The sequence below is a fragment of the Pogona vitticeps genome, chromosome 3, assembly GCF_051106095.1.
Source record: "Pogona vitticeps strain Pit_001003342236 chromosome 3, PviZW2.1, whole genome shotgun sequence".
In the NCBI taxonomy this organism is placed as follows: domain Eukaryota; kingdom Metazoa; phylum Chordata; class Lepidosauria; order Squamata; family Agamidae; genus Pogona; species Pogona vitticeps.
This window is the reverse complement of record NC_135785.1, coordinates 48,864,112-48,877,270: the sequence shown is the minus strand read 5'-3', so window position 1 is coordinate 48,877,270 and position 13,159 is coordinate 48,864,112. Positions and strand designations below refer to the sequence as shown.

At 39.9% G+C, this 13,159-nt stretch overlaps 1 protein-coding gene across 4 annotated transcripts in view; it reads left to right on the top strand.

Annotated features, from left to right (window-relative positions):
• Positions 1 to 8,793, top strand: part of SCLY (selenocysteine lyase) — a 29,093-nt gene extending 20,300 nt beyond the window's left edge. For all 4 annotated transcript variants that reach the window (XM_072995788.2, XM_020787406.3, XM_072995786.2 and 1 more), the window contains exons 10-13: positions 1,857 to 1,940; positions 3,154 to 3,256; positions 4,548 to 4,623; positions 7,533 to 8,793. In XM_072995788.2, coding sequence (XP_072851889.2) covers positions 1,857 to 1,940; positions 3,154 to 3,256; positions 4,548 to 4,623; positions 7,533 to 7,677 — 408 coding nt within the window. In that variant the 3' untranslated portion in view covers positions 7,678 to 8,793. The remainder of the gene's footprint in view (positions 1 to 1,856; positions 1,941 to 3,153; positions 3,257 to 4,547; positions 4,624 to 7,532) is intronic.
• Positions 8,794 to 13,159: the final 4,366 nt, after the last annotated feature.

The window sequence follows — 13,159 nt, the reverse complement described above, 5'->3', positions numbered from 1 at the left end:
CCAAAAGGTTCCGTGGGTATGGGGTGCACTCTGTTTTAAATTGTATTAGTAAGTATTTTGTATTGTTGTATTTGTTTTGGAAATTAATTTCTTTTAATTTAAAAAAATCCCCAAAGGAAGCCTTTAATCAGTGGCAGTTTCTGACTGATGATTTTATCACTATTGTGCATATGGAATTATGCAACAGAATTTCAGCCCTTGCGTCTTGCCTTTGTACCCATTAATTTATATGCCCTTTGAATAGCACTTATATTTACTTTGTAGCAACTTAACATTTAATATCATATTTTTTACTATTCCTAAAATTTGTTGATAATTTAATATACTGTATTCCTAAGCTACAGTTAGTATATTTTTATGATAGGCAAAGAATGGCCTGGTTATAATGAAGCAGTTGTGCCATCTAGTTTTCTTTTCATCTTCTTTTTTCAGGGTTTTTGTTATTAGTTTTAATATTTCTATTTTATGAGATTTAATAACACTTCCAGAGTAGTGCTGCGACACTAATGAGAGTGGGACAATCAATCAATCAATCAGTTGTCTCTCGATCTTACTTCAAGAGTAGATTGTTTATCCACCTGATTCAACGTTGACTGACATAAGGTGTTTAAAATTTTGTGCACTATGTAGAGAGTTCCCTTATCTTTGAGAAGCACATGTGTGTCTAAACTTTCTAAATTGTACTTGTATATGTTATGGTTTTAAAGTTTATTATTTTTATTTAACATATACCATATTTTTCTGTAATAATATCTAATTATTTTTTCCTAAAATAGAGGAAAATTTGAGGGTCATTTTATACATGGAAGGAGGCAGTTGCGCGCGCGCTCAGGCACCTCTTGCTGCCATGGCTGCCCAAATGCCTCTTCCAGAGCTCACAGCTTGTCCCCTTCGCTGGCTGAGGTGGCGGCGGCAGCAGGAGGCGGAGACGGAGGTGAAGGAGCATTCACACACGCTCAGGCGCCTCTTGCTACTGCCTCCCCCACCTGCCCAGTCACCACCTCCAGTTGGACTGAAGAGGTCAGCTCACATCGCTACCTTGTCCCCTCTGGTGGTGGAGGCAAACAAGCACACACACATGCTTGGGCACCTCTTCCGGCTGCCGCGGTGGCAATCGTCTCCTTAGGGCAGGGGAGAAGGCGGCCGTGAGCTGGAGGTGAGCCCCAGCAGTTGCACTGGAGGAGGTGATTGAGTGGGCGGAGGAGGCAGCAGCAGCCGGAGACGGAGGTGGAGGAGCAGTTGCCCATTAACTGCTCCTCTGCCTCCATCAAGGGTCAAATTAAGGAGTCGTTTTATACATTGGGGGGCGTATACACGGGAAAATACAGTACTTGCTTAGACTATGGGGCACATAATCTAATTCTTGGAGGCAGCCACCCAACACAAGAAATTCTGATTCAATATCCTGTTCTAAAAAGGATTAAATACTGAATCACCTGTGCTATACTTTTAACATAATTTTAACTTTTTATTAATTAATTGTTGCATAATAAAAATATATTGATTATATATCCATCAGAACTAATTTTTCCACCACCTACAAATGAGGAAAATATGGGACACAGTCCCTCACGAAGCATCCTTGGAAGAGAAGAAGTAGCTTTAAAGTCAGGCATAAAAGACGACTAATGATCTTCCATTCTCGTTTGATTAATAACATTTGTTACTCATTTCAGCACTGTGTTTAAGCTCCTGCTACATTTTCAACTATATGGAATGGGATACTCTAGGGAGGAAATATTATTTTCCTCATGGTTCAGGTCGAGACTTACCTTGTATCTACTATGAAACATGGTTTTCTCTGGGTGATGCAGAGGAGGAAACACTGTTAAGTCTATTTTTGCTGTCTTCTGCAGGCTGCAGAGCTGGTTAACCAGCACTGTGAGGATTATGAAGCTCACATGAGAAAGGTTCGGGATTACCTAGAAGAGAGGCTTCAAGTGAGTTCACTTCTTTGATTGCTTTCTATAGAGGGGTCTGCAATCTTTCTGTGAAGGAGCAGAGTATTATTTCGGGGTGCTGCTGCTGCACTGTGGTGATTCTCATTCACCCACCCAGTCTCAGGATGAGGGGGTTCTCCCTCGGGATAAGACATGGGCACTTCATATTAATTTCCCTGGAGAAATGAAGCCTTCAGTGTGGAGGTGGGACAGGGAGCCTCTCCCCTCAGCTGATAAGTGGTCGACTGTGGAGGAAGGACTAGCAAACCCCCTGCTAAGATTGGCGAGATGATGATGATGACAGAACTGAATGCTACTGAATGCTACTGAATGCTAGAGTGGTCGAAATCACCAGATAGGTGGGGTGTGTATATATATATATATATATATATATATATATATATATATATATATATATATATATATATATATATATATATATAAATAAATAAATAAATATCTGGAGCCCAGTAAGTAGCCCAGTCAATTCTGAGGAGTAGGATTGGGCCACGGTGGTACCTGTGGTGCCATGGCTTGTATTCATTTCTCCAAGGAAATGAATATGAAGTGCCCATATCTACTCAAGGCTACGTTGCTGAGAAGTCCCAGGCACACCATATTCCATTTTGCTGCCCCCAATAATTCTATTTTATTTTATGGGGGACCTTCAAGAATTACTTACAACTCAGTAGAATGACCAAGTGGATAGGACTGGCCAATAGAGCTGCCGCCCCCTTCTGTTACCTTGCAGGTTTTATAGAGTTTATTGAAAGAACACATAAAAAGAAAAAAAAGAACTAAACAGATCGTTGCCAAAAAAACCCACAGTTCCAGAATTACAGTGTAGTTACAGATTCTAATATAGGAAAGGAAACCCTGAAGATTATATTTTACCCTGTCTTAGAAGAATAAGTTTCCAGCTTGCCTGAACAATCCAGAATCATGTTAGTGACACTGACAAGTCGTGTGAGTCAGGGTGCAGCAGCAAACGCCTACGTTGACTTCTTAGCTTGTGGCATGAAATTTATGTCTTTAGAGTTAAAGCTGGCATCCATGTGTAATAGGATATTAGTCCCTGCATGTGTTTCATTTATGTTTCTATATAAGATTTTGAAATGTTTTTTTCATGTTGTAAAATCGGTAAGCCCATAATACAGGAGGAAGTAGCAAGAATGACCTGATATTTCTTGAAAATGTGGCTTTCACCTTCTAGGCTGTGTTTGAAAAACAAGGAGTCCGTTTTAACTGCCGATTGAAAGGCTCTAAACGACTTTGCAACACATGCAATTTCTCCATATTGGGCTCAGGACTGCAAGGTAGTTTTTATATTTCTAAACTTGTATTGTTCCTACAAGGCAGAATGGAGAACCTGTGGCCTTCCAAGTATTGTTGAAGGTGACTTTCCACAGATGAGGTGTTGTAGGAGCAGTGTCATCAACTGAATGATGATGTTATTCATTCCCCACATTCACCCCCGGACCAATACAAAATAGTATATTAATTCTACTTATAGACCTCAAAGCTACACTTCTCTTTAAATGGGCCTTCCTTCTGTCCTGAAATGTGCCATTCTGTTATTTAAAGAACCGACAAATGTGTTTTTGTTTATGGTTGCATAAACAAACTGGAAAATATTTAAATGTTTTAAGAAACATGAATTCAATGTTCTTAAAGGAAGTATTCTGATCATGAAAATTGTGGAAATGATCTGCAGTTTTTATACACAAGGTCTTACTTTCACCATTCGAAACATGTTTCCTGGATCATATTTGTCTCTGATAGTTTTATACAAGACACTCATTGCCACTTAATTCCCCAGTGGGACCACTTAGACTTTCAGTGAGCTATAGCCCATTCAGAGCAATAGGGGTTTCTTCTTACAGGCTTTAGGTGGCAAATCTATACTTGACAGCCCCCTGTTTTAACAGGTTTCCTCAAGAATGTTATATATAACTAAAAATTCATTACTTTTTTCCACTTAAATTTTGCTTTAGAACAGCTAACTTTCTTGACAGCAGGATTAATTTCTGTTACACACCAAAGATGGTTTGTATGTCAGTGACAAGCAGCCTAATACTTGCGTACCACAGATCTCTAGCATTAGTTGTTTATTCCACCTGTTTCCAAGGTGTTTATGTAACCAACACTTAGAAAGGTCATTATCATGTTAATAATGCAATTGTCATCTTCCGTAACCAGTATCACTCTGATCATTCCTCCACAGCCATGGGTGTTGTTTATATAAACCTCTGGTTTAAATATAGCCTGAAGAAGTGGATTGTTATACATGAATTAACACTTGGGAAAAAAATAATTAACATGAAAGGTGTCTGTGTTTTTTTTTTTTTAATTTGACATATTTACTATCAGGGTTGTTTGAAAATCAACAGATTTTGCACTTGCTTTTGGTAGCTCACTGTGAGTGAGGAGCTACTGTGAGCAAAATGGGATGGTTTTTTTCTATTTTTTTCATTGGCAATCTTATTTTTATTTTAATAGTTATCACAGGGGAGATAATAATAGCAAGTTCTGTGGATTTCTTCTATACTTAGATCTTGATGAAGTTCATAAAACTGAGAGGAAGCCTGTGTCTTGTCTTCTCTGCAGGTCGGCTGGTGCTGTCTCGCTGTAGGACTTTGCTTGCCAGTGTTGGTGCTGCATGCCATTCTGAGAATGGTGACCAGTAAGGAGCTACATGGGGCAACTGAGCATTCTGTAGTGGGAGGGAGATAGTTCTAGCTGAGGTAGAAAAGTGAAAGTACAGTGGTGCCTCGCTTAGCGAGGTTAATCCGTTCCGGATTAACCCTCGCTCAGCGAATCCATCGTTAAGTGAAACAAAAAAGTCCATAGGAATGTATTAAAACTGATTTAATACGTTCCTATGGACTTAAAACTCACCGTTCTGCGAGTTTTCTCCATTGCGGTGGCCATTTTGGATGCCTTGTTAGTGAGGCAAAACAGGGGTCGGCATTTTGTTTTAGCGGTGGCCATTTTGGAACCGCCGATCAGCTGTTCGCTATGCTTTGATCGCGTCCGCGCGATCATCGCATAGCGAAAAAAGCCCATAGGGGCCATCGCTGAGCGAACGCGAAGCGTTCGCTATGCGAGGCACCACTGTATATAGCAGTCTTTGAAAAAATTGTTACTGATGACATGTAAATAAAAATAAAAAACATAAGAACTATTCCTAGTTCTTATGCACCTCCAAGCTTGAAGCAAAAGATTTGCGCAGGTCTCAAGGATTCCGCAGTCTCACCCTCTTCCACATTCACAAGCCTTCTGCTCTAGGAATAAACTGCCGGGATCACAGTCATACCATGGATCAGGTCTTATGTGGAGGCAGGAACCTCTCTTTAATATTAAGAAACCACAACAGAAGGCAGCAGGACAAGGTACTCTCCTATTATGTGCCTTCACAAAGCTGGCTTTTATAAGGCCCGAAGAGAGTTCCACATTCCATCCTTTTATCCTAGTTATGCAAGTTTCCATCATATGAACTGATTACTCCTTTCCCTCCGTGTACCAGCCAAAAGAAAAAGAAAGCAAAAATGTGCTGCTTATACAGTATACCACTTTATAGCGCTTAAAGCATTCTCTGGGAGGTTTCCAATTTTAATTATGTAAGCTACACACTACCCCACCAATGAGCTAGGAATTCAGGTTACTGATCTCAGGATGGAAGCCTGACTCAGCTTTGAGCCCGCTTCCTGAGCCTGTCAGGATCAAATTAAGTTGTGAGAAGAGTCTTGTCTGCAGTACTACAATGTGACCACTCTTTATTTCCAAGATCCACTGACCTTTTAAGACTAGGATGTGAAAGAGAAATAATAGTGCAGCTGCTCTTATTTCTTAGATGAAAAAGGCAGCATATGATCAAATAGCTAGTAGCAGGGGTTATTGATAGATAGCTCCTGCCACAGACAGTTGCCAGCTGCTCAAGAACTTCACCCACTGTAGCCTGCTTTAACACAATAAATTACCAGATGTCTTTGCATCTGAGTGAAGGTCACTTCCCTTTCAGTTCTGTGCAAGCTGGTGTTTTACATATGCTCACTCATGTCCTTCTTTTTCTTCATCCTCTGAAAGCCTGCTGTTTTGGAACTCAACAGCAATGTGAACTAGGTAATCAGTGAAGTACCTTGACTAACGATGTCAGCAAATGGTTTTGCTCTGAATGGAGAGAGCGCCAGAGTGTGAAAGATCAGGAGACTGAGCTACAGCTTGCTCTCTTGCTGTTGCTTGTTGCATATTTCAGATGCCAGAGAGAGCAGGGAAAACCTAAGCACCTTACATTTTGTATCTTGCTTTTGACCATTTTTCCAAAATGCTTAGAGGTCCTGTAGTACATTCAGTGCTCACAGAATCATTTTTAAAATGCTCGTATGACTTTATTCGTATAGCGAGTTGGTGCCCAAGTTAGTCAGGTATGCAGCTCTGGAGCCATATTTGTAGATGGGACATGACTAGAGTCGAGATTTCTTCTTGCATATCTTCATGCTCCAGAAAAACAAATATGTGGAAAATGGTTTTCAATATTGCAGGATTACATTTTGGAAGTGAGTGCCAAATGGTGGTTGCATTTGTATTCCACTCTTCCGAGGACCTTAGGGTCCAGCCCATGGTTTATGCACCTTGTTTTATCCTCACAACAATCCTGTGGGCTGAATTGAGAGATAGTGACTGGCCTAAGATCACTGAGAGAGTTTTATGGCTGAGCAGTCCCTCAGTCTTAACCTGACACAATATCCATTGTACCATTACTTGCTTCCCCACTCCTCCTTATCCTCACAGCAGTCCTGTGAAATAGATAGGAATAGGACGATCAGTGTGTTTACATGTGTTCATGCACAAGTCTGTTGCATCCCAGTTTTGCATCAGTCTGTAATTTTTTAATTGAAAATACGTGAAAATCAAATTCACATGTGAACACAAATATCTTTTTCCCACAGGATATGCATTGTAATGCATTTACTCCTAGTGTACATAATTTTAAATGCCTTTACTCATCAGTAACACATCTTATACTCCTTTTAGTATATTTTGTTCAGCTGTTTCACAAAATTGTGAGAAAATGTGAAACTTAAAAAGGTATCTATGTGCATTTGGTCCTGGAAGTACACTGGATTGGTTCAGTTAAAAATCCATAAAAGTGGATAATCTCTTCAGGCATCCCTAGCAGATAGAAATGGAAAAGCATGTAATGGAAGAGTGTTGCATCAGCTCCTCATCTCCTAAGCAGAACTGGTTACACACTTTTTAAAGAGGGATGTCAGTGAGAGTATGATACTAGGGAGTTCTCCAAAGCTTGACAGTTTATGCATCTGGGCATTAACTGAGCGAAGGGGCCTTTCTGGCAATAGTAGTACAGAGACTTTAAAGTATTTAGCTTAATATTTTATGAATTGTTAGTCACCTTGCCATACATCTTTCACATTTGTGAAGAATATGGGTCTAGGTTTTCTCACTTGGTGAGTTAAAGAAGTTTAGAAATGGTCATAGCTAGGACTGGGGTTTTTCATCTTTTACTTTTCTCAAACATATTGTAGTAAACATACCTTAAAGGCTTTAAGTTTTGCTCTATTTGTTCTCCAGGCCATCTGCAATCCTGCTGAGCTGTGGAATTCCTTACGATGTGGCACAGAATGCCTTGCGCCTCAGCATAGGCCGTGATACCAGCAAGGAAGATGTGGACCTGATTGTAGAAGACCTGAAGCTGGCTGTGGCCCAGCTGCAGTAGGCCAGATTCTCGCCAGAGCCCATGAGGGCATTTTTTTTTACTGATTTCCCTTTGATTTAGTGCCACTTACATTTGACAGAATAATTCCTAGTTATTATCAGTTCTTGGCCATTGAATTGCTGCTGTACCATCACTAATTTTTCCATGGCCACCAAATGCACTAGCCATCTTGACCCATAGTGACAGCTGTTCTTGCTTCCAGAAATCAGTGTCCACTGAGTGCAGTCACTGTATTTAGGAAGCTGCACCTCTGACTTTTAGGAAATAATGGGAAATGCTTCCAGACATATGTTCAAGTCTTGAGACCTTTAGATGGATTTGGAACAGTGGGCAAGCATTTGCTGTGGTACCTGGAAATGGCTTGAATCCTTTGATATTCCCCCTTTCCAATTCCCATTTGCAAGGAACAAAAAGCAATTGAATTCATCTGACCCCCCCTCCATGTGAGCCCATAAGGAACATGCAGATTACCTCCTGCAGCAGTAGCAGACAACTGCATAGTTGCTCTGATACTGCACTGTATTTAATAGAGCTACACAGTGGAACAAGAATTAGCAATGGACTATCAGAATTAAAGAGCAAATTTGGCAGCTTTTGCTTTGTTTAGGAACCAATATTAAAGTTGTAGAGAACCTGCGACTTTTACACTAAGCTTACATTAAAGCTCTAGTTTGCTTTAATGTATGTAAAGTTCTAGTAAAGTGATCATGAAAGATCTGAACCAGGACTTGTTGCTGTCAGTTTCTTTCCAAGAGAAGCCATAGACAGGGCTGTGGTTACCGCATGAAAGGATGGGGGACCTTTGCTGCAGCAGAGTTGCTGTGAAAGGCAGTTGCCCTAGAGCAGCCTGCTCTCTCTTTTCAGGGAGAGGCAGCTAGCACTGATCCAGTGTTACTACTAATCTTGGCTGTGAGGAGGAGGAAGCAATCCATGTAGATTTTGTGTTGGGGTAAAGATGAGCTTTTCTGACTGAAAATAATGTAGAAATAATGTGCTGCACCTTTCCATCAGAATAGCAGTATACACAACAAGTTGAGATGTGGAATATTTAAGCAAACCTATTTCTTCTACACACTTCTCTTTCTTTTGTAGTGGTTTAGGTGTCTGGCTACAGAACCAGAGGTTGGGAGTTCAATTCCTCAGGGAGCCTCCTTGACAGGGGTTAGGCTCAATGATCCATAGGGTCCCTTCCAGCTCTTTAGTTCTAAGATTATTATAGGGAGAAAACATGAAGAAACCTAGCCTTTTGTTACAAGGGAGGAGACTAGAGAGGGCAAAGAGAAGCAAAGCTTAAAGTCTCTCTCCCATTTTGTTTGATCCTTCCAACCTTATATTAGATTCCTGAGGTTTCTGTATCCCTTAAAGAAGCAGGAAAGTTATCAGTACAGTCGTGCCCCGCATAGCGACGATAATCCGTTCCGGAAAAATCGTCACTATCCGGATTTGTTGCTATGTGAAAAGAAAAAGCCCATAGGAACGCATTAAACCCTGTTTAATGCGTTCCTATGGGCTTAAAACTCACAGTTATGCGAAAATCCTCCATACGGCCACCATTTTTGCTGCCCGGTATGTGATGAATGGGCACGAAAACACTGCGGGCAGCCATTTTTTCCCGGTGGCCATTTTGGAACAGCCGATCAGCTGTTTTTAAAACATTGCTATGCAAAAATCGGTAAGCGAAACAGCAAAAAACAAAAAATCTGTCGCTATGTGGATTCATTGTTAACCAAGGCGCTTGTTAAGCGAGGCACCACTGTAAATTGTTTCGAAGGTAGTGTCTGGGTGCTCATCCACATCAGCGCAGACATCCAGGTTCAGGGAAAAGCAGAAATATATGCCATTGTCTCATTGCAGAGGACGTCCCCTCTGCTAGAGCATCAGCGTTACCTTTGTTTTGTTCTTCAGAATCTCTTGTGTTTTATGCCACAGGAATAACAACTCTGTGCAATCAAGAGAGATTGCAATCTTTGCCATTCCATTAACAGACCATCCTCAAATGGAAGAGTACTAAGGTGTTGGTTGTATTTTGCTTCCCATCAGATGAGTTCAGGCTTTTCTGAAAGGTAAAGAACTTTGCCAGGCTCCTGTCTCCCTGTAGCTGGTGCTAAAATGCTTCAGAGAATTAATCTGGGAATTAATGTGGGAACCAAATTGTAACAGTCCAGCTTCTCCTGGCACCTGGACTGATTCTGCATATCTGATTGCTTTTTGTTTGTATCTGTGGAAAGAAGATCTAGAAGACACTTGTGGATCAACTCTCATAGGAAAATTACAAATTATTGCTGCTCTGGAGAATGTGTTGCTAGCACCCATTAATGGGAAATGACTGAAGAAGATTACCAGGAATAAGAGAAATGTGTTGAAAATCTTCTTTGTTGCCATCTTATGAGTTTTCCACGGTGGAAATAATTCGAAGTGGACAAATGTGGTCTTGAAATGTGTGCCTACCATGTCACCTTGTTTTACAACCAGTCGAGTTGATCTCGATAAGGTTAACAAAGAATCACAACTAGTTTCCTCTTCTGCTATTTTGTGAGGAGTAGTCCATTGGAAGCCAGTTCTTGACCTTTTAGACAGTCCATATTGTATATTTTAGCTTTTAAAATCAGAAAACAATGGTTAAACTGCTAAATTAAAAATAAATGTTTACCTATGTCAATGTTACTTTGGAAAGAAGCCTCTAACTGCAACATAGTATTAATTAGGTATTCACAGAAATGTAGGTTTTTAGCATAGAAAAGCAGCAGCTGTTCAGTGAGTATGTGTGTATGTTTACCAGTCTCAATGCTAATCTGAGGATTCTCTCCTTATGCACTCCTTTTGATTCCCACTCATAACATCTCTCCTCTCTGGGGCCTGGCTTTGCTTGTTGCCTCTGCTGTGGGTTCCTTGAACAGAGGCAGCTAAACTGCTGATATGACAGATTTTGTGACTCATTCAAGGAATGGAGAGAAAGCTAGTGTTTCAGATACCTTGTGCCCTTCAACTGTTTCCCTTGAAATACGTCTGATTATTAATGTATTATTATTAGATGTATGAAGTACATCTAATTATTAACAATAACCAGTGGTAGTATGAAGAATTGTGACTCACAATCCCACTGCATCTCTTAACTAGATTGGAAGAATGGGCAGTTTCCTCTACAATTTCTGTCAAATGGCTCACTCACTGGTATTGACTGGGGTTGCAGTCCCAGGATGGCAGTTTTAATAAAGGTGTAGCTTGGAAAATCTTCTGTTTTGGACTATAATCCCCCAAACCCCACTATGAGTATGAGGATTATTGGAGCTGTAGTGAGTAACTTTTCCAAACTCTGGATGAAGACTCTTTGGCTTCCTGCCACTTTTGCGCAACTTGTGAGCACTGCATTGACCAATCTACCCTGTTTCCCTGAAAATAAGACCTAACCTGAAAATAAGCCCTAGTAGGATTTTTCAGGGTGTTCGTAATATAACCCCAACCCCCAAAATAAGCCCTAGTTAAGTGAAACACCGCCCTCCAACATTGTGCAATGCCGAAGAAGAAGACAGTGTTTGAATAAATGTAAATTGTTGTACATGAAAAAAATAAAACATCCCCTGAAAATATGCCCTAATGCATTTTTGGAGCAAAAATTAATATAAGACCCTGTCTCATTTTCGGGGAAACAGGGTAATTGAATTTCCATGCTAGTGGTTTGAATTGTTTTCCAATCTTGCATGTTGATGATGAGGCTTTGCTGGTGGTATTGGGGGAGGTCACAATTCTGGTATTCTAAGAGACTGCCTTTTCTGTTCACATGTCAGTTGATTCACCAACCCTCATAACTCCTTTTTTAGCAGTCTCTGCACTGTAACACCCTAACCTCCATTTTGTTTCTAGTACTGCAGAGAAAGAGAGGTATAAAGACTGATTGGACCAGCTTCCAAAGTGAATTCATATGGGCCCACCAAATTTTTGTTGCGTTATAGTACAGATTTTATGTCGAAAGCCTAGTCAGCTATGACTACCTTAAAATATTTTCTGCCTGGCTAATGTCTGGAAAACAGACCAGCTTACAAGTATTTAAATGTTGGCTGTTCAAACATAAATTTGAAATCTTCCAGCATTAACTAGATTTCAACATTCTGTGAGTTGTCTATGGGAGAGAAACATTATGAATATTACGGAGATCAGTTTAACTAAACTTTATGCAATTTCACCTGGTCTTCCAAATGCAGAACTTGAAACCACAAGGTGTGACACTTATCTTTGCATGTTGTTTGTTTGATAACAGGAGAAGCCAGAGACAGCCATGCTCATTAAGAGCAGTTTACTTGCTCCATATAATACTATCTGAATTGCTGGTGCAATCTAAGGCAGATCTAACTTTAGGAGTGGTGTCGCTTGCGAATCTAAGTAGAGCTGCTAGCCTGCTACTTCAGATGAGAGTTCCATGCATTGTATACATTCATATGTAGCCAAGGGCTCTGTGAGTGGGACATGCAATTTGGAATGCAGGAGTAACAAGTAATCAAACAAAATGCATTATGAGTGGGTTTGAAACCATTATTAGTTCACATGAAAATGAGCTAATCTGCAGCAGAGCTGGAGAGTAATTCTTTTAAAGTAATACATTTCTTTTGCTTGTTCCTCTAAACAGTAACCCATTAGCACTTGTTAGTATGTGGCAAAAGAAATTTGTATTTATACTGCTTGTAACAGTACTTAGTACTTTTCTTATGTTTCCTGTTCCTGGTGGGTTGAATTGCGAATTCATGCGAATGGTTTGAAATTTAACAAATTGCACGAGAAAGTTTCTTTAAAATCTGTTCAAATGTCCTTTGAAAGTACCTAGAAAATGCTATGGTTTTTATTCACTAATAAAGTTCAATCCTATTTGTTACAGAACTTTTGGAATGTGATTTCATTACACCTTTATTACCCCAAAAACTGCCTAGCCACAGGTGGTTATTAGGTATTTGTGATTCATTATCTCCGAATACTGATTTGTGGTGCAACCACAGGCAATGCAAATAAAGTCTAAATGAAAAGAAAGTCTGTTCCCTCAAACAACAAAACAAATTTGGAGGTGATATTCCCATAGGACTCTTGCTCTTAACAGGACAACTTGGGAAATTTGTCTGCAGTGCAAAAGGAATAGCAAAAATAATCTGTAATTATTTGCTAATGTGATTTACATTGATTTTGTTACGAAGTATTTTAAGGGATGGTCTAGATGTTTCAGAGCTTGGGAACATGATGAAAATAGCTGATTGCACATAATTATTTTTCATTCCTTGTAAGGAAAGTGTGGTATTGACATTTTGGCTCTATAACAAGCCTCTTTATAAAAACATGTGAGCATTTCCCCTCTTTAGTGACAGTGCAGCAGACTGGAATACTAACTTTTAAGAAGTAACCATGTTAGTCCGTACAACCATACCAGAGAAAAACAAAAATGAGGCAATGGCAACTAAAAAGGCAAAATAAAAACCAAAAATGTTGTGGCACCTTAAAGATT